This window comes from Amblyomma americanum, chromosome 7 (genome assembly GCF_052857255.1).
Source record: "Amblyomma americanum isolate KBUSLIRL-KWMA chromosome 7, ASM5285725v1, whole genome shotgun sequence".
Taxonomy (NCBI): Eukaryota; Metazoa; Arthropoda; class Arachnida; order Ixodida; family Ixodidae; genus Amblyomma; species Amblyomma americanum.
The window spans coordinates 86,667,465-86,686,726 of NC_135503.1; the positions used below are offsets into that span (position 1 = coordinate 86,667,465).

General features: G+C 47.1%; 1 protein-coding gene across 1 annotated transcript in view; it reads left to right on the forward strand.

The window, feature by feature from the left end:
- LOC144097312 (uncharacterized) overlaps positions 1 to 19,262 on the forward strand; it is a 41,229-nt gene that overhangs the window by 19,164 nt on the left and 2,803 nt on the right. The window contains exons 6-13 of the mRNA XM_077630054.1: positions 2,601 to 2,639; positions 3,523 to 3,651; positions 5,281 to 5,319; positions 6,651 to 6,779; positions 12,233 to 12,271; positions 14,860 to 14,982; positions 17,396 to 17,434; positions 18,412 to 18,471. Coding sequence (XP_077486180.1) covers positions 2,601 to 2,639; positions 3,523 to 3,651; positions 5,281 to 5,319; positions 6,651 to 6,779; positions 12,233 to 12,271; positions 14,860 to 14,982; positions 17,396 to 17,434; positions 18,412 to 18,471 — 597 coding nt within the window. The remainder of the gene's footprint in view (positions 1 to 2,600; positions 2,640 to 3,522; positions 3,652 to 5,280; positions 5,320 to 6,650; positions 6,780 to 12,232; positions 12,272 to 14,859; positions 14,983 to 17,395; positions 17,435 to 18,411; positions 18,472 to 19,262) is intronic.

Sequence of the window (19,262 nt, forward strand, 5' to 3'; positions counted from 1 at the left end):
GACACCTGTCACCAAAAAAGAAACGAAAAGACCGCGCATAACGTTGCACAATAACGGCGAACAAAGGTAAAGCGACATGGGTATAGGATTAATGCAGATAGAAATGGCCGTCCAGATAGGCAGTTTTCATGAGCAGCTATACTTTCAGAAAGAACGCGTGTGTATCAGCTCAAGTTCGACTTCAGCCCCCCAGCGACTCACTTTTTTCCCCATTATATGACAGAATGTACGGTGATGTCCTTCGGCACACTGGCATTGTCAGAATGTTCAGATATATAAAAGGCTTTTGAATACTTTTGGAAGAAAGTATGACCTAAAACTGATGTTTGACACTTTTCTGATACCCTGAAGCCCATCAGTTTAACTAAGTAAGTACTTAATGAAAGACAAATCCGGCTCCCTGACATCAGATTATTCTCCTCCCAGCCCACATTTCCTGACGCTATGATCCACGTTCACGAATAAGTTACTTCCATTCACCTCGTTTCATTCGAAGCTGGTGAATCGAGGCGCTGTCAAGGCTGTCGCGAGAAGAGCCTTCAAAAGGTCCTGCGAACATGAAATCTTCTCTAGCTTCTACACCCAGGTGCAAAGGTTGGAATCGGCAGGATACCCGACAAATCTGTTGCAAATCATTGCTGATAAGTTGCTCAAGGCAACTATACAGCCAAGGTAGGGACAGTTCAGAGGTGGGGACAACGGCAATCGCCTAGATGCACCAGTTATCACATATGTTAAAGAAGGTTGTTGGCAAAGAAGCCTTGCTTCTGGTGTTCTCGGCCTCAAACTTGTGTAACTCTGCCTCGAGGTCAAAGTGGCACAGAAGATGAGAGTGGGCTGCGCTGTGCTAAGAAATATAAAAAACCTTTCTTCGCATGCAGGACTGGAGTCGGTTACCAAGTCCCCCTCTCGTGTGGCAAGTGCTACGCGGGCCAGACCGGCCTTTCCATAAAAGACCGGTTGTTGGAGCACGAAAACGATTTGCCGACTAGAACGGCAGCGCATTGTGCGTCTTGTAAACACTGCAGTCCTTCCCGAGACCGGTGCAGCGTAATGAAATCCTACAGGGACAAGCGCGCACGCGAGATTTATGAGGAGTTTTTCATACACAACATTCGACAAGATTGAGTCAGCACCCTGTAGATCGCACTACAGAGGAAGGAAATTGCCTACCTTGATGACCGCTTTCATCTCTATTTATAATATTCATGCCCCTTGACCGTTGTTCGCCGTTATTGTGAACCATGATGGGCGATACGTTTTGTTCCTTTTTTGGTGACAGTTGATGGTTTTAACTTCGCTCGCACACGCATTCAGCCATTTTTACGCCATGCATACCTTTCAGACCTTTTATGACATTGATAGCAGCTCGACTTGTGCCCTTTGTTTTGTTTATATGTAACCTTTAAATTCCCTCTTTGCCTGAAAGTAAACCAAGGTTGTTAGTCCAGCGCCTGTGTAGTCGTGTATCATCCTTGTCTTGTGCGCTGTTTCACATGGTACGGTTCACCGCGCAGGTACAACCCCAGTGCTACGAATGCTGTACAGCCCCTAGCTTTTTCCGAGGACCTTCCGACACAGCTTAGGTCAAGCGAGTGGTTCACATTGTGGCAACTGTGGCTGGGTTGAAACAGTACGGCAAGTTTTATTCGAATGCCCAGCTTATGCAGATGAGCGAGCGTATTACAGTAAGGTATGTTCCCTGGAGAGTTGGTTTTGTGTTTTTGAAAAGGACATGGCGCCTATCCTTCGTCTCCTCCTCTTTTTGTGGTGTACTTGCAGTGCCATGTCCTTTTCAAAAAGAGCATATTACGAGCACCAAACGTAGGCTCTGAAAAGTTCCACTAATAATTAACAGTGGTTTCGGTTCCTCAGCTTCCTTCTCGCCGAAGGGCAGTGCGCTGAACTTTTAACTTGCTTATCTAGAGGACATTGGGCTAGATAATAAACTTTAAGACCGGTTTATATCTCCCCTGGATTCTATTCGCCGCGCACTGAACTTTTTCTCTGCCCATCTGCAAGACATTGCACTTCTTCCCAAACTTTAAAACCTAATTGCATTCTGCTTTGATGTGTATACACCTTAATTAATAGGCCTCGAATTTGTATTATTTCTTAAATTTTTATTTCAAACGTTCTGCACCCTTCTCATACTGTCAAAAACTGCCGTTAACGCAGAGTAGCATGTAAGCGCATTTTGTACGGCACCTAGAACCTCTGTTTTCATTAAAGAGCATATCTCTCTTTGACTCCCTAGCTCTGCACAGTTCACCTGGTGAGGGGAGGGGAAGGGTAGAGGGTGAGCGTGTCCTGGGCATGTGTGCACGCCTGTGTGATTCGACCTGTCAGCCGCCTCCTCCCTCGCGATCCTACACTGATGGACCGATAGCAACATGCGATTCGGTTGTGCCACCAAAGGTTGTGCTTACAAAAGAGAGAAAGGAGCAGATACAATTGAAGAAGATCGCCAAATACACCCCTTGCAATGTCCTCCCTATGCTGCCAAATTTCCGCGCTTTCTTCGAGGTGGCGTGTTTCGACATGAACTGTTGCTTGCATTATAGGCCAGTATTTCAAAGTTCTAATTACGTTTGTTTCAGATTGCCTTCTGCATGGGAAAGTATGAAGCACCCGACGAAGTAAGAATTTCTGTTTTCACTTGAATGTGTGACGAGCTTAAGAAATATATAATTGTAAAAATGAGACGACACGTGCAAAAATGTGAAATATTTCGTGTAAGCGCCTTGAATATATTTTTTGACAACACAGTGCGTATATGAAATACAAAAACGAATGAACAACATATTGCCACATTGCTCACATTCTGCGTGCGCCGCCATGCGGCCGAGCGGCATGTCTTGGCTCGTGACGGAGTGAGAAAGACAACGTTTCCGCTCCGGTGCGCGCTGCTGATCTATTTGGCCATTCGATTGAAAGCCTCTTTTGAGTCGCGCTACGTTTGTCGGCGTCAATATGAGCGCTTTAATAACGAGCTGGTTGTCTAGTTGGGGCTACATTGTGACAACTCAGCACAAGCTGCCTCTTTTTTGTCCTTATTCGCGCTGTTTTCACAATGGGACACAAACTGATCCATCACTTCACTCTTGCATTTCTCTTCTTATGAACCAGTGTGAAATACGCTCTACACAGAAAGCGGTAAAAAGGGAGTAAGCTGTGCTCTTGCGCACTCCCTTTTATAAAACGGAGGGCGTTAGAGGACAGCTTACTCCCTTTTTGCTCCCATATAGGCCTATCCGTCTTTAGAGTCTAGGAATGTATATACGCGCGTTCTCGGCTGCACACCTTCTATGGTAGAACGCAGCTTCAAGCTGTCGAGAACTTTAGGTAGCGGGACATTTGCAAAACAGAAGTCCAAAGCAGACGGTACAGGTAGATTCCACAGTGCATACCATAGGGCAACTGCTGACAGAAATCGCGGCGTGGTGAGGTAGGGTACAGCTTGTGTTGCTAGTTACGTCAGCATACCATTTTCTTTTCTGTCGTGGCCCACCTATTCTTTAGGAGCAGCGGGAGCGGAGCAAAGCGAAGTCCTCTTGCATGCGGCGCCTGGTGCCGGACGTGTCGGAAGACAGGTTGGAGTCGGTATTCCTTGAGCACCTAAGGAACAGGAGTAGTGTGCTAGACGATGCGGTGAGTGTTTCGGCTACGATGGGCTTGCACGGCACTGATGACATCATTGTGGCCTCCTCATCAGGGCGCAAATGGTGCCTCATTCGTACTGCGCTTGCGTTCTCGGCGCCAACAAATCTAATGCGGAAAGGGCCAACTTGCACTTCTTAATACATCTTAGCAGTTTGTCTTCCTGAATTTTCTCTTTCCGTTTTATTGGCAAGTACGTAACAGCTAGTTGTTTTTGTAAATTACATTTCGCTTCATTCAGCAGCATACATTTTTTTCGATTTTTAGTTCTTAGTTCTATGCTGGTAAAAGCGGCTTTTGATTATGCTCCACGGTAATGCGATTTTCGAGCGTAGCTGCTGCGGTATTTGAACTATAGATGAGTACAGATGGAACACGCAGAGCTGAACGGCGTCGGTTTTGGGTTTCCGCTTCGGCTGCACGCAGTGCGATCCGCCGCCTCTGAACCTCTCGACGGGCGGTGGATTTTGCGGCAGCCGTCGTTAACGGAGCACCACTCTTGCAGTGCCAATTTCACGTGGCAGTGGGGGCTTGTTGGAGTTTCACGACGGAGTACTCCTACATCCCATGTGTTTTCTTTCCTTGTGAATTGTGAGCTGGTCCCTTGGTAGGCTGTACGATTTCATCATTCAGTAGACTCTTTCTCTGCTGCAAAGCTTTCTCCATTCTCTCCTCCTCCGGTTTCCTTCTTCCGCTGCCTTCTCTACAACTGTAGTACATTCATCCTCCGCTGTCCTCCTTATTCGCCCTGACGGTTACACCCATGACGCCTGCGCTAAACCAAGGAACGAGTGCCTAAGAGCTGCGCTGTAAAAGAAGCACCTGGTATAGGGTGGCTTAAGCATAGTTCTCCGCAAGCACGTTATAGGTAAAATATGGTCATTGAAAGTATAAAAACTTCCTTTCTTCCTGTCCCCTCACCTCTTTCATTTCATTTCTCCATTCTGCCTGCTATCCTTTAATTGTGCTTCCCCAACTCAGGTGCTTCACTGTCGATTTTCAGATGCCGGGGCTAGCAAAAATCTTTTTGGCCCTTTATTTCATTATTTTTTAATTACAACCACTTCACTATCATCATAAAAATAAATGCAGCAGTAGTTGGTATTCAGATGACTATGCATACCAGGCATTTGTATTTCCGAGCAAGCTCCACAGTTTTTGTACACCGGGAACGGATAATAGTCGGGAGACGCCCTATGGTGGTTAACTGAAAGCATTGGCGTGGAAGCCGTTGAAGAGATAAAAAAAACAGTTCTCGACAAGAGCTGGAGATAAAGAGAAACAAAAAGCGGTTGTATTTGACAGCGATAGCTCTATCAGGCATTTTTTATTGCGGCATCCGCCATGCCCTTTAAAAGTATGCTTGGTCATAGCACATCGCTGCAACGTTGGAAACGCGTTTTGCTTTAGATGTCCTAGTTCTTTTTTCAGCGGCGGGTTGATGTAAATTTTTTTGCCCAAAGTGGATGGGAAATACTTTGTTATATCTCTGCTTTTGCTTCGTTAGAGACCGCGTTTCTCCTTTTTGACGGCTTCCTTTGATCCTTGGGGCCCCTTGTGGCTGAGTCGCCATAAGCCCTGGTCCGATTCCTTACATTTGTTATGGCATCGTTATTACAGCTCAGCTTCTGCACATTCATGGAAACTCCGACTGGAAAAGTAAGCTGCTTTTTAATTTTCCCTGCAAGCATTAACATAAGTAGCAGCTCTGACAACAGCAACCGTAATTCGGGTCACTAGTGTGTGAGATGTCTCTTTCGGGGACGTTAATCTGGTTTGTTTGTGGTCAAGTCGTGTTGTGGTTGTGGTCTGGTCGCCTTTAACATGCACCAAGTAACCTAATAAAAAGTTCCACGTAACGCGCCGTTGTACCCTGCTGTGGTATTTCTTTGTGTGCACTCACTTGACTAAAATCTGATATAGAATACAGGACTATTACCATGATAACATGAAAGATCAAAGCGGTTATGTTTGTTCACATTCAGCACTTCCAATCTTCAGTTTTTATAGATGTACGCGTAGTAGTATTGACACAGAAACCTAGAAGAGAACATGTCGAATTGACTTTCGCTTCTCTTGATTATTATTTAAAAATCGCCATCGGGGTATGAATGACGCGGCCTATGCACGCATATGCTAGAAAGCAAAGAACAGCGAAAATAAATAACTACTACTAGAGATACCGGAAGCCGAGGCGGTTTCCTTGGCAGAATATGACACTGAGTGGCACGAGGGAGAGAATTCAGACTAAAATAACAACATCGTCTTGCAGTCCTAGAGTTATGCGCGAATCGCACTCACAAACAAACCCTGCAAATTTTAAAAATGTCATGAAAATGGCACCATTTGAGAGGTTCTTGAGGCGGTAATTAAAAGTGACCGGCATCTCAACGCACATTTATTGCCTGCTAATTATAACTAACTTTAAAAAGGAACTTTAGCTTTATCACTTGATGACATTTAATGCAGTCTTTCATGAGTTTTCTCAAAGCGCTCTTTGATGTCACGTGGCGTTGAAGGTAATATGTAAAATTGCATGAAGCTATAAAGACAGATAGTGTGCTACACCACATGTTTGTTTCCCTGCTAAGAGCAAGCAAATAGGCCAAAATTTGAGCAGCAACGTCGAGGGTTCGGGAGAAATGTATAAAAGCGCGGGACAATGCTGGCGCGAGTAATATTCCGAAATTTTCGGTCTGCCTGATGTGCACTGAGTCTAAAAATGGGAGTCTCAAATGGAGCAGTGCCCCATGCGCTGGTATTGCATTATTCTCCCGGTAGTCTTATTCTGGGCATGCTTCCAGTTATCCTTATTGAAGGATGCAATGCCCGCGTACTGGCAGTGTGCTTATGACAATACCACTGACGACTTTCGGGCGATATGGTTGTTGCGGAGACAGAGAGAAAGGGAGAGTGAGAGAGGGCTCTGTAATGAAAAAGATTTTACCAGTGCCTATAAAAACCACCAACAGCCAGTCTGTTTTGCGCAGTGGGCCAGGGAAGAGATGAACATCCACTACGACTGCTTTCGAGAGGTGCTGTCTCAACTGCCGAGCCGCGCACGCTCGTCGCTGTCTTTTCGTTTGGGGCTGGACGTGCAGCACGAAGTTATGGACAAGGTAAGGAAGCCTGAGGTATCATGTGACAACCAAGTTTAGCACCGGGGACTTTCTCTCTGACCATCCATCTACTGTGCTCAAGCGAGAGCCACACAAGTAGTCTGAATCGAAAAACTGGTCCTCACCTCCACAGTTGTCGGACTGCGGAGCCTCCCTTTGTTCATGCTAAACAATAAGAGGGCTCCTTCGTCACGCCATATTTATTTAATGAATGCACTGCTCTTCTGCAACCCATCCCGCATCATGTAACCTGCGGTTAGCTGGGCCACTCCTTATGACGCAGTTTTCACAAAGTTGGCTTCTCTTGGTGTCCCAGATGACTTACGTGTTGCAGATCGGACATATCCCCCCAGGACTGCAGCCTTAACCCTCCTGCCTAATTCTGCCGTCAGGACCTGACGTCTATAGTAATACTTCCTCTCTTTCATAGAAATAAAAGTGTTGAAAACAAAAAATTACGTGGAATCCTCCTTTTAAAGGAATTGGCGGAATAGCTACCGCGGTGGCTCAGTGGTTATGGTTTTCGGCTGCTAGCTCAAAAGACGCGGATTCGATTCCGGCCGCGGCGGTCGTATGTCGATGGAGGCGAAATGCTAGAGGCCCGTGTGGCGTGCGATGTCAGTATGTTTTAAGAACCCCAGTTGGTTGAAATTATCCGGAGCCCTCCACTACGGCGTCCCCCATAGCCTTAGTTGCTTTGGGACGTTACATCCCATAAAACCAAATCCATTGGTGAGAACACAGGATGCGGATATGCATACATGTGACTTGAGCGATATCTTTTGTATTCCGGTGTGTTTCCCTATGTGTATTTTAGTACAGACTGAAATTAAGCACACTCCGCTCACACTATGTAGAGTCTGCAGCGTGGTTTTCCACACCTAATTGTCACACTGTGTCCTGATCATCTATATCAATAATGTGAAGTGCTTTATGGCAAGCGAAGTATTTGGCATCAGCTATCGAGACACCTCCAGGGAAATATGTCATGAAGATGGCTTCAATGGACGCCTTTCAACGACTGCCTTATAAATGTGGGCTGCTGAATATCGCAAGGTTCAAGGTGGTGCTCATGTAACAAACTAACCACTGGATTCTCGACTGGCAGATGCAATGCGAACATCATTCATAGCGCGAGAGAAGACGCACGCGTGAAAACGAGAGAACACAGGACATTGCGCTAACTTCCACTACATCGCATATGTCACGAACACGCTTCGCCCTTCCACCTTCTTCCTTTAACCCAAGCGCGCGGCAAATACACCGTAGTGTAAGTTAGTGCTGTCCTGCGCTCTCTTTAAGCGTGTGTTCTGTCGTGCTAGGATTGTTCACATTTACCACGCAATATGTCGAACGGTAACTTTGAAGAAGTCCTCAGACCACCAGTCGCGATTTTTAGTAATCAATATGGAACATGGGATATAAATGGCGTGTAAGACCAGGCATGTGCCCAAAGCTATTGTCCTTGAACTTCTTGACGTACTCCTGGTCGTCGGAATCTCGATACCTTACTATTGCACAGTAGCGTCGTTTCTCTCCCGACATGCTCACCTTCCTTTCGCCGTCATTCGACGGCATCGTACTGCACCAACTGCTAAAGGTTTCCGCGTCACCGCCAATTCTTCTCTAGCTGAATCATTTGTAAAGTGCTTCCTGCCATGCACGCGCAAACACGAACTCCGTACAAGGTCTTATAGCGTCCACGAATAACGTGTGGCGTGCGCAACAATCGTGCTATTCGACCAATACCAGCCGAAGAAAGCGCGAGCTTGGTTGATGCCCAGCCTATCTAAAGGCACGGTGCTGCCAGCTAGTGAGCACATGCGCAACGTTTCCCGCGTAGTTCTAGCATGACCCGAAAGATGAAACAGTGCATGCCAGCCTTAAGTGCGTTGTCAGCGCAGCAGCTTGCCCATTACCCAATGGCTGCTTAATCGATCAACATTTACCCTCTGGCTAGGCGGTTCACAACAAGTATTCAGAAAAGCAGTTCGAGGAGCGAGCAACGATGTAGCCTAACGGGCGCTAACTAAAAACAGATTTTTGTTTGAGATGGCTAGCACGCTTATTTACTCCGTAAACCTTGCGAAAAGAATTTCGTCGCGACAGACACTACGGATATCTGCTCTCGGGTGCACCCCTAAGGAGTATCTAACACAGGCGGTTACAAGGCTTGATGCCATTGCGGCGCCTTTAGGAATGTACGGCATGCTGGAGCGCCACGCTTCGAAACGAGTGATGTGACATGCCTCCGGATGAAAACGGTCACCTCCTCCCCTGCCTGGACAGTAAGCGCTACAGGAAACTGGCGAGGCAGGGCTATTTATATATACCAATTTTGCTTCCAACAGTACTTCTGCTGTCGACGCAGATAGGGAAATTTCGCGCAGCAGCAAACAAAGGAGGAAGAAGCATTTTCAAGCTCTGAATATTCTGTCGCCTGCGTGTTTTTGCTGAAAGAACGGCGAACCCTCAACCTGGGAGAGTGGTGAGAAACTAAAATATTTGTACTTATTCTACTCTGAAAAACAACAACAGAAAAAACGCAAATAATTATTTTATAAAAGGGTTCAAGTTTCAAGGCTTATTTCACAAACATTAGCACATGTACTATTAATAGGTGCAGAAGGAGGTCCCAAAGTCAAGCACTGCATTTTCCGGAATCGAGAGTGGATGTAAGCCTGAAGGTTTTTTTTTTATCGGAGTAGAAGACCTTTCAGCATCTGTCGCTGCTTTTCCTGCTTGCAGCGCCGAAGCAATCGTAAGCTTTTCTGCGGTCTTAGCTGGGCGCTCGCCTTCCCTGCCGGCCTTGTCGCCTAGTGGTAGCATAATCCTGGCGTTGTCGGCAGAGTGCAGTGGTCTTCTGCTCTGGCATATAACTGTGGCCTGACATTGCGTTTCGACCAGCTGTGCCTGTGACATTATCTGTGCTGTGACTTGACCTCTGCTCAGGGAGGACGGCGCCGTGTTCCTCTGTTGGGCATGGGGGCCTCTCGTTGTGGCCTGTCACGGTAATTTTACTATCTGTGACTGTGGGTTGTGTATGCTGTATCATCACGTTTGCACAGGGAGGAGGGCTCTGTGCTCCTTTGCAGGACTTGAGTGCCTTTCGTTGTGGTTTGCCCGCTGTGTGTTGCCCGATTGCGACCGTGTCTGCAGTTTTTGTACCGATAGCTACATTACGCTAGCACTTCGAGCCTTCAGCGTGGCACCCCTTGAGCTTCGTGACCGCCTTTGAGCTCCGGGGCGGCGCCGTGGCTGGTCACGTGGTTTGTCACGTGGTGCGTAGCAGCTGCCGGCGAAACCAAGTGAGGGGGGTGGAGAGGGGGAGTAGAGAGGGGAAGAAGGGGGAAAGAGTGAATCCACGTCCAGGGACGATGATGAAGGAGGAACGGCCAGCGAAACGTAGCGGCGAAAGACTGACTTTGTAATTCGAGTGAGCGAGTTCCACTCGGCCAGCTGCAGCTATCGCGTTACTCCAGGTTTAACCACAGCTAAATCACAGGCATTTTTTTCTTGTTAGTGTTTTATATTTACTTCACTGTTTTTCGTAGTGTCGTACTTACTGCGCTCTGACTGCCTGACTGTAACAGGTAGTACGTTCACTGTGCTGTGCCTTTGGTTTTCCCTTTTTCCTGTTCTGTACATTGACTATGTCTATGCCTCTGACATTTCTGTGACTTAGTTTTTTCGCGTTTTTTGTTTGTTGTTTTTACATCCCTGCTTTTCTCTTTAACTGAAGCTTTTTTGAGCGTTTAGTTCCTTTTCTGTTTGTTTGTAATGGCTTCAAGCCTGGTAAAGCATTGCTGGTCTGGGCTCCCTCTCTTTTTCTTTATATTTTTTTTTCTGTGGGGGCCAATAAAAGGGTAAACAGGGCATGTAACTCGCAAAGCAATCCTTATCCGCAAGAGGCTTCCTAGCTCTCCTGGCATCTGGCTTCATTGCTCGGCCTAAGCAGTTCTGAGGGCGACCGCATTGAAATTCAGAACTATATGCTTAGAAGCGCACGCGCTCACGACTCGACACAGGCCTGAAAGCTTATGAGCGAAACGGAACGTCATTTCAAGGTACGCTTCTCGTCAGTGGGCGCAGCTAATGATTAGCATCACCGTCGAGCGCTCATAAAGCGAAGAAATAAGAGTTGTTTAGTAGTGGGCGTGCTGATGAATGACGCCACGGGACCTGGGCTCTAAGGCACGGGCACTACGTAATGACCAGTAATGACGGCAACTGTCGCCTCGCTCGTGAAGTAGCACCAGGATGGCGCGCGAGCCTCTCTGACTGCTGACAGAACATAGGCTTCGCTCACCACGGGACTAGCAACTCGCTGTTGCAGTCACAAGCGTTCCTCCGGCGGCAGGGAAGCACGTAGGCAGCAGGGGCTGACCTGAAAGCTTCGCCAAAGTTTGTTTAGGCTAGCTTCCGCATTCTCCCTTCGTCCTAGCGCCAAGGTCGCCTCCAGCGCTCCACAGCGGGAGTTCAAAGCCCTTCATGCTTAATAATGATGAACGGGAAAACTTCAACTGTAACCATAGAACGCTGGACACCGCTTAACATGCACCACAGTGGAGTAGAGACGTTCCTCTGCTTTTCTGCTGGCAGCGCACAGTGCTGCGCATGCGCACTTGAGATCGTGCTTGATTAACTATGGGGCGGACTGCAGAAATGGCTTTTCCATAGCTGCCTAATGAACCGAAGCAAACAGTGGCACGCCGTTATACGAGGTCAACATAAAGCAGGTATCTTTTTTATCATCATCGTTACCTGCCGAAATACCTTGCGATAATAGCGACTGTCACGACGTAAGTGGAAGGTAAAGGTTTAGCTTCAGTAGAAAAAGAATTCGATTCAACTAGAATAAGGTCGAAGATATGATGGGTCCCCTGTAGCGCATCAGGGGCTCGAGAGAGTCAACGGGAGCCAGTAGAAGTTAGCATAGATAGAGTTGGCAACCGGCACGTGAAGGGGTTAATTTTAGAGGGATATGGGAGAGGCCTTTGTACTGCAGTGGACTTTGGTAGGTGCGGATGCTGATGATAATATCGGCTACATAATACCGATTGTTGGGCATTTATTACGGGATATTCAAAATTCCGCAAGTGCGCTTTTCCACATAACTATGTTGTCAAACACAAGATGGCCGACTTCTCTATAAACAAACTGTGTGGCCTACAAGACAGGCGCGAAGGATGTGGATAGAATGTAAGAAACGTATGTTGTAACAATCAAACAAACAAAAAACTAGTCCTTTTTCTTTTGTTTCACCTGTAAATGGGTGATCAGCCATCTTGTCTTGGGTAACATTGTTATGCGGGAAAGCGCACTTGCGACTTTCTGGTTATCCACAGCAGTGCAGCCTCGCTGGAGTGTATAACGTACGCGTAAACATTTAATTGTCACAGATAAATTGCATAACACGAAGCAAAATGCATATAACACGCTGTGTCTTCCAGATGCTGCGCTGTGAATCCAAGGGCGGCACCCCAGTAACGGTAAGGAATCGACATTTAATGTGGTTGCCACTCGTGAAAAACACCATGTGCTCTGGAATGTCGTTCATGTGCAGTCTTCGAATTTGGGTCCAAAAAGGATGTAGATGGAAGTTTTGTCACATAATTAGAACTTCGTTAGCACCGACGATAGCGAACAACAGTTTTGCTCAGAATTAATTGTTTCAATGGGTTTAAGGTTCAATTTACTGTAGGATGGCTCGTATCTCTTACACGCGGATATATTTATTCATGTCATTGATATATTTGCCCCAACCAAACCGTCAAACGTTGCATTAAGGAAAGCCAAGCCGACGCAATACTCAGAAATCGTCTTCTGCCTGCTGTTTAGCCAATCGGCGACATATATCTGGATCATTTCGAAGGGTGCTAAACATAATATAGTTCGACAGTTCCAGCGGCAGTGCGAAGCCTCGTGATATTGAAAAGATGCGCACCAAATCCTTCCTTATTCCCTTTTCTCCAGTCTGCTGATTACCACCCTTTTGTTACTATGTTTCGCACTTAATCATCGTGTCCGTTTTCTTGGACCTGTAAAGAAAAAAATGGCAGTGGTTTAGCTCGGCTATGCCAGGATATATGTAGCGAAAGCAAGTGTGAAACTCCCCGCTTCGCCTTGTTCACATATTCCACAACGTATGAAGCACAGGCATAAACGTCCTGTATGACCTGTAGGTCCATGTCTGATTTCAGCACCGAGGCTATCTTAGGATTAAGGGGTCGCGTCACTCTTGCGCCTATTCTCTAGGCTAACGGCAGGTTGTTCGTCGGTTTCTTGAGCCCGCCGCTGAAGTCTCTTGGTCGCATTCCATCGTTCATCACGGGCCGTCTTCAGGGAAGCAGGACTCAGGTCTCTCCCTCGGCTGCTGTCGCTGCTGCTAGCGGTCGAGACACCGGACGTTAAACGTGCCTGTCTCGCGGCGGCATATTCACGGCGGCGTTTAGACAGTCGTTCGGCGCGCTGTTCGTCTGTTTCCTGTGCGATTCGTTTCATCTTCATCTCGTTCCGCTGTCGGTTCCAGGCCTCCTCCAGCTTATCAGAATTGTCGCCGTCCATACTGTCACCTCAACTGTGCTTGCGGCGCACACCAGCTCTCCTTTTCAATCCTGTGACATCTTATCCCGCATGTGACGCAGCTGTCGAAGCGAGCGGAGGCGAGCGCAACGACGATCAACGCGGTGTCACGTCCTACCAAACGGCGGCGGCGGCGAGCGGTGCGGTGTGACGTCATGCACATGGCGCGGCGAGCGCGCGAAGCACAGTAACCTCCCGCGGCGAGGCGCGCGTTGTGACGTCACGTGCCTCGATGGAGTACCGCCACGGCGAAATCGCGAGTTTTCGGCCAGTAAAGCTTTCGCTCTAAAATTGATTACTTTCATTCTAGTTGCGTCATTCTCGGCGTTGTGCGACAGCAGTATGTCGTCGTACAACCTCGCCATCATCGCTCGTACGTACTTGCCGTTCCTACGCGTTATTCGCAGCGGGTGGTACAGGATTCTTGCTCGCCCGATAACCGTTACCGCTGTCGGGAGCGAGTGCAGCGGACGGCCGTTGCATCGTCTCCTATGTCGAAGAGACAGAATGACGATGCGCCCGCTCTGCTTGCTCTCCGCTTCCCGCCAGCCGCCCGCCCCAGTGGTTTTCCTCAGCGGCGCGACTGTGTGCTCTGGTGGGAAACCCCCCTGCTCAGCTCAGTGCTAGCGAGTCAGCGCACACTGGTGTTCCATGCTAGAGCCACAGAGGTAGACATTGGGATCCTGAGCTAAGTATTCCACCCGCATCTGTACTGTTTACTCTCTCTTAATTGCTACTTTGTTAATAAATGCTTTCATCATCATCATTGGGGCTCTGCACGCAGGAGGTGGCTAACAGATGGCGACGAACTTTCCCTGCTCTTCTAACCGTGGTAGTTCTTTGACCGCGCACATCCTTCATACAGGCGTCCGCACGTATTTCTCGAAGGTCGCAGATATAGCTATCTCTGTAATAGGATTATATCCTCGCGCTCTGAATATTTTGTGTTCGATTCTCGGCTTGCAGGGCATACAGCGTGAAGAATATAAAAATTAGCTTGAAAAAACAAAAGAAAACAGATCTCAATGACTATAAACCAGGGGTATGTTTAGAAGACGAAGGACTGGATGCACAAAACGATACGCATGCGCATAATGAGTAAGTGTGATATTTAACAAAATGAAAAAGCAAAACAAACACTGTCGCAAACAGTGCTAGTAGCCCGGAAACTAAAAAAAGCTCTGGTTGGAATTTCGTTGTCAGAACGCACTTCTGACGGCTGGCTCACGCGGCATGACTGTGATATGCCCTCTCTTCGGGCATGTCACAGTCTTCTATATACAGACCCATCGGCACCTTAGGGTCATTATGTTACACTATTCAGTTAAAACCTCAGTTGCTGCTCACCATTTTGCGCGCCAAGTGTATAGTGCTCTGTTCCATATGACATTGATCCAAACCGATTTGACGAAATCCTCATCTCCTGTAAACCATTTCCATGCTCTGCTGGTGCTGCTGCGGTGGCGTACCGAAATGTGCGGCGACACCACGCCAGTTGGGTGGTATCCAGCGCCCGATGCACGTGCGGTGTGTGACCGGTATCCGCCGCCACCACCCCCACAGTGCGGAGATCTTCGAGTCCCCCACCATCTACGACAACCCGGATCCCTTACAGAAGGTGCGAATACGCAGTATAGTGACAGCTCTATGCTCTTTTTCGTGGTCACTGTTGCTGCCGCCGTTCGTATTATGCGTAAGAGATTTTCCTAACGCGAACTGCCAGAGTTTTCGATGTCCTCAGGGTTAAACAAGTGGCCACATTTTCGCGGCTCACTTCTAGTTGTACAGACCACCGATCTACATCACGTGATCATGGATGGTATTTCTCACTGGGGAGAAAATAAAGGAGAAATTACTTGTCTCTCAGTGGCCGTGAGGCAGTCACATGATCCCATAGTCATGATGATGATGAGTTTTTATGGCGCAAGGGTATCTGCGGCCAAAGAGCACCATGGCACAAGTCGTTTTCGACTACCCATTTCTCCAGCATTTCACCCTAAATAAGCTGAGCACCAGACCAGGGGAAAGCTTGTACTCTTTGTATCACGGGGCGCACCCGGCGTCACTGGAGATTGAACCCCGCACCTCCCGCATGCGAGGTGGATGCTGAACCACTTGGCCACCGCTTCGGTACATGTTCCCTTAGTGCTGACGTTATAATTCTCTTGTATGGGAAGGCCATGATAAAGCAATACGAAAAAAACCGCGATAAAATAAACTCCGGAAATCTTGCGCAATGCATCCGCTTGCGCAAGAATGCTTTTTGGCTAGAAGATAGAGCACCACGGATGTGTATTTATTGTTGTCGTCATAGGCTGCACTCATCGCCAGCATTGCCACCGTTATCACAGTGAAGTGCGGCCTTCGCTCCATGTGCCGCATGCTCCGACGGCAATCCTACCAACTCCGGGTGAACCCTAATGCTAAAGAGTTCAGATTCTGTCGAAGGATTTAACAACGCTATGCGGTTCCCCCTCCTTTATTGCCTGGTGAATGATGCGCATAGCAGAGGTCGTTAATGCGAGACACACGTTTAGAATTCAGTGTGGAGTGTAACTACAGGCATCTGTAGCTTACATTTTTTTTTTGTCAAATGAGTTTTGAGATGCAGTAGCTCCGGTGGCTCTGACATTGAAGCCTGACCTTAAATAATTAAATAAATATCCCCTCGATTGCGTCTTTAACCCGCGATGGCGCGAACAGATCAGCTTCGCTTGCCTGTGCACGAGAGCACTATGCTATCACTGCAGCCTATCACGTCTCGTGTTAAACCGCAACACACTCTCGCGCTATGCATTGCACTTCGTCGTCTTCATCAACTAATTTTACTATCGAACTATGCTTGGCCATACCAATGGGAATGTTTGCTCTGCCGTTCAAAATTATCTCCTAGATTCAAAACGTCTTCCATCATAAGCTTTCGCACTGCCCATACCATCATAAGATTTCGTATTTGGGTAACTACTTTTTGCCAATTCCTACTCTCTCTGTCTCAATCTCTTTTTTTTTACTAATTCTCTTACCTAATTTTCAGTTTGTTAGGCCGCCCTAACCTCCTGCAACCTCCTCTGCTACGGAAACAGAGTTACACAATTTTTGTTACGTCATCCCACGCTTGCCATATGCAATCTGCAATTTAAATAGTCACCGCCTGGTTATGGCCAATCCCCCTTGTGGGTATGTGCCATTTTGTGAGGAGAACAACAACAACGGCAACTAATATCGTCGCCAGACGTGCAGACTACCCCGCAAAACAAAACCATGAGCCAACCAGGCTAAACCAATTCTTGCGCACTTCTCCTCGGTTTAACTACCAGAAAACCCTAGCACTTTTTTGATTACAGCAGGACTGCTGAAATTTGGGAGGTGTAGATGGCCGCAGCCGACGCAACTTGTTATTGTTTAATCCTTTATCTCTCCACTCGCGCCTTTCCCTTAATCATTATGCGCACTTGTCCACTGTTACAAGGTGGCGGTGAGGGACCGATCTTCTTAGCGTGCGGAACGTAGGTCGGGGATTCTAGGCACCGGTGAAGCTCTGAAGGACCCATTAAAACATCTCGACCTCCAGGGAAGTCGGAAATGCACATGCAGTATACGGGTCATACGCAAGTCTTTGGTGCCGGCACTAACGGCTCATGTTTGGCATGCAGGCTTTCTTTGGTGCGAAACGCAGTGCGATCTACCGTGCAGTTTATTTACGGAAGCTTTCTGCGAGTGAACTAGAGTTGAAGAAATAAGGTAGCTCCGCAATGCGATCGAACGTTTCGAAATGAGAAATTCATGGAAATCCTCTTCTTGAAAAGCTGGAATTGTACAGAGGCATAGCTTGCGTTGTCTACCTCCATTTCCGGCTTTTTTTAACTCTTCCGATTACTGTTTTTCTTCGACAAATTCCCATTCGAAGGGTTATCGTCATTTTACATATATACATGTCGCTCTTGCACATTTAGTTTCCTTATGAAGGTATTTTTATCAGTTCCTGTGAGATGAGCATGTGTCTCACATCGATTCCAACATTTTTTTTGCAGATGAAGCTGTGCGTCTCACATAAGCGCTCCTCCAGTGATGTAAGTATGCGATGTCGAACAGTAATGTTACGAATCTTGAGGTTCACGGGCCTTGCTTCCTTGGTGCTTTTATAATAGACACATAAAAATACTCGCATCTGTTTTATATTTTTAAGCTCATGGCTAAGATACACGAGAATCGTATGACAAACAGAGGTGAATGTTAGCTTTAATTATTTTCGAGTTCATTGCTGTCCCTGCCACCCAGGTCTGCGGCATAAAAAATAGACCACTTGGCTCATGATGATGACGGCTAGCATAACTTAAAAAATGAGCTGTGAAAACCGTAACCGAGATGAGCGCAAAAGAGAGGACACATTAGTTGTCTTTTTCAGTATGCTATATATAAGGAATTGCAACTAAGCGTGCTAATACCATATAAATAGAAAGGTAAGGCTTAGTGCTACTATGTAAAGCTCCTGAGGCTTAAAGCACATTCCATTACCCCGGTAGTGATTTCTGAACATAGAAGACTCTGACCATGCGACACAAACTGAACGAAAGTCTCGACGACATGAAGTTCTGTGATTGCAACTGTTCGTGAAGCAAGTTCTGCAGAACTCAGCCAGGGTGCGAGGCACATTTCAAAGCTCGCGGTTCAGGTGCAAGGGTGGAGTTTTGGAAGCACAGGAAGAAACTCATGCGCATTACAAGCTTTTACACGGAAAATGTGTCTCTCCTGAAAACGTTCCTCGTCCACCAGATGCTTTAAGGAACTGCCAAATGACTTTTTCCGTAGTCTTCAGTCCTTTAAACTTCCTGGAGGTGAGCAGGACGTCCTTCTTTGCTCCTGCCGGGGTGGCATGTACCAAGGTACTTGAGTCCTGGCAAGTGCCAAAATAGTCACCACTACCAAAACTGCTCGCCTAAAGACGTTTCAAAGGAACTGTGCTTTTTGCTGTCTTTTTCACCCTGAGTGCTTGATTGAACATTTTACTTTATTTTCCTTATCTCTTTGCCTTCTGTCTGTTACACAGGCATTTCTGGAGTACAGACATAGCCGCAAGATGGAAGAAAAGGAGACGGCGAAGATTGCAGTAAGCCGATACTTTTTTTTACTGTTTCACACAGCTATCGAATTTTTATCAAAACTGAGTCACCGGCGAGAGGCTTGTCTGAAATTGCGGGCTTGAAACCGTTCAGGTTCCAGTGCACGTAAAACAAATGATTAGGTGGAAGCTTATAAATATCTATGTTTGTGCGTGGATAAATATTTTATCAAGTGTGACGCCAAGAAGTTTGGACTTCTTATCTCAGCAAGCGAGTAAATTTAAATCTCACAGTTGCACGGTAGTAGGGGGAGGAGAACCATGCCAACAAAGCATCGCGATGGCCTGTGGCTTGTGCAACGATATGGAGAAAAACTGCGGACTTTGTGCGAACAAGGATGCTGTGGGAACCTGTAGTGAGGCAGTGCACGGAGAAGGCGAGTCTTCCTGACAGTGATATATAGCTATGACACCGAGGAAAGAAAGAAAATTGAAGCAGGAGTAAAATAACAGCCTAATTTTGATTTAATTCCTTAATCCCTTTCGAGTTTCGCAGTTGCCTCAGTCGACGCCATGTTCCAGCTAGCGCCGCAATCTGACAGTCACCTTGGATGACGAAAAGTAGGGAACCGCATCACAGATAAATAATTGTTATATTGTCACGCGCTCCCTGCGGAAGCCGAAGTATTAAACCCAAGAAGAAGGCGTTATGCTAGCTCGTATCAGCACGGAGATGGTTATTGAGAGCATCTTCTTTAACGTCTTATCTTCCCTTTCAATTAAGCGTCCGCATTGAGCTCGTGATAACGTTATACCGGCTGACTTGATTGTAGTGGTAA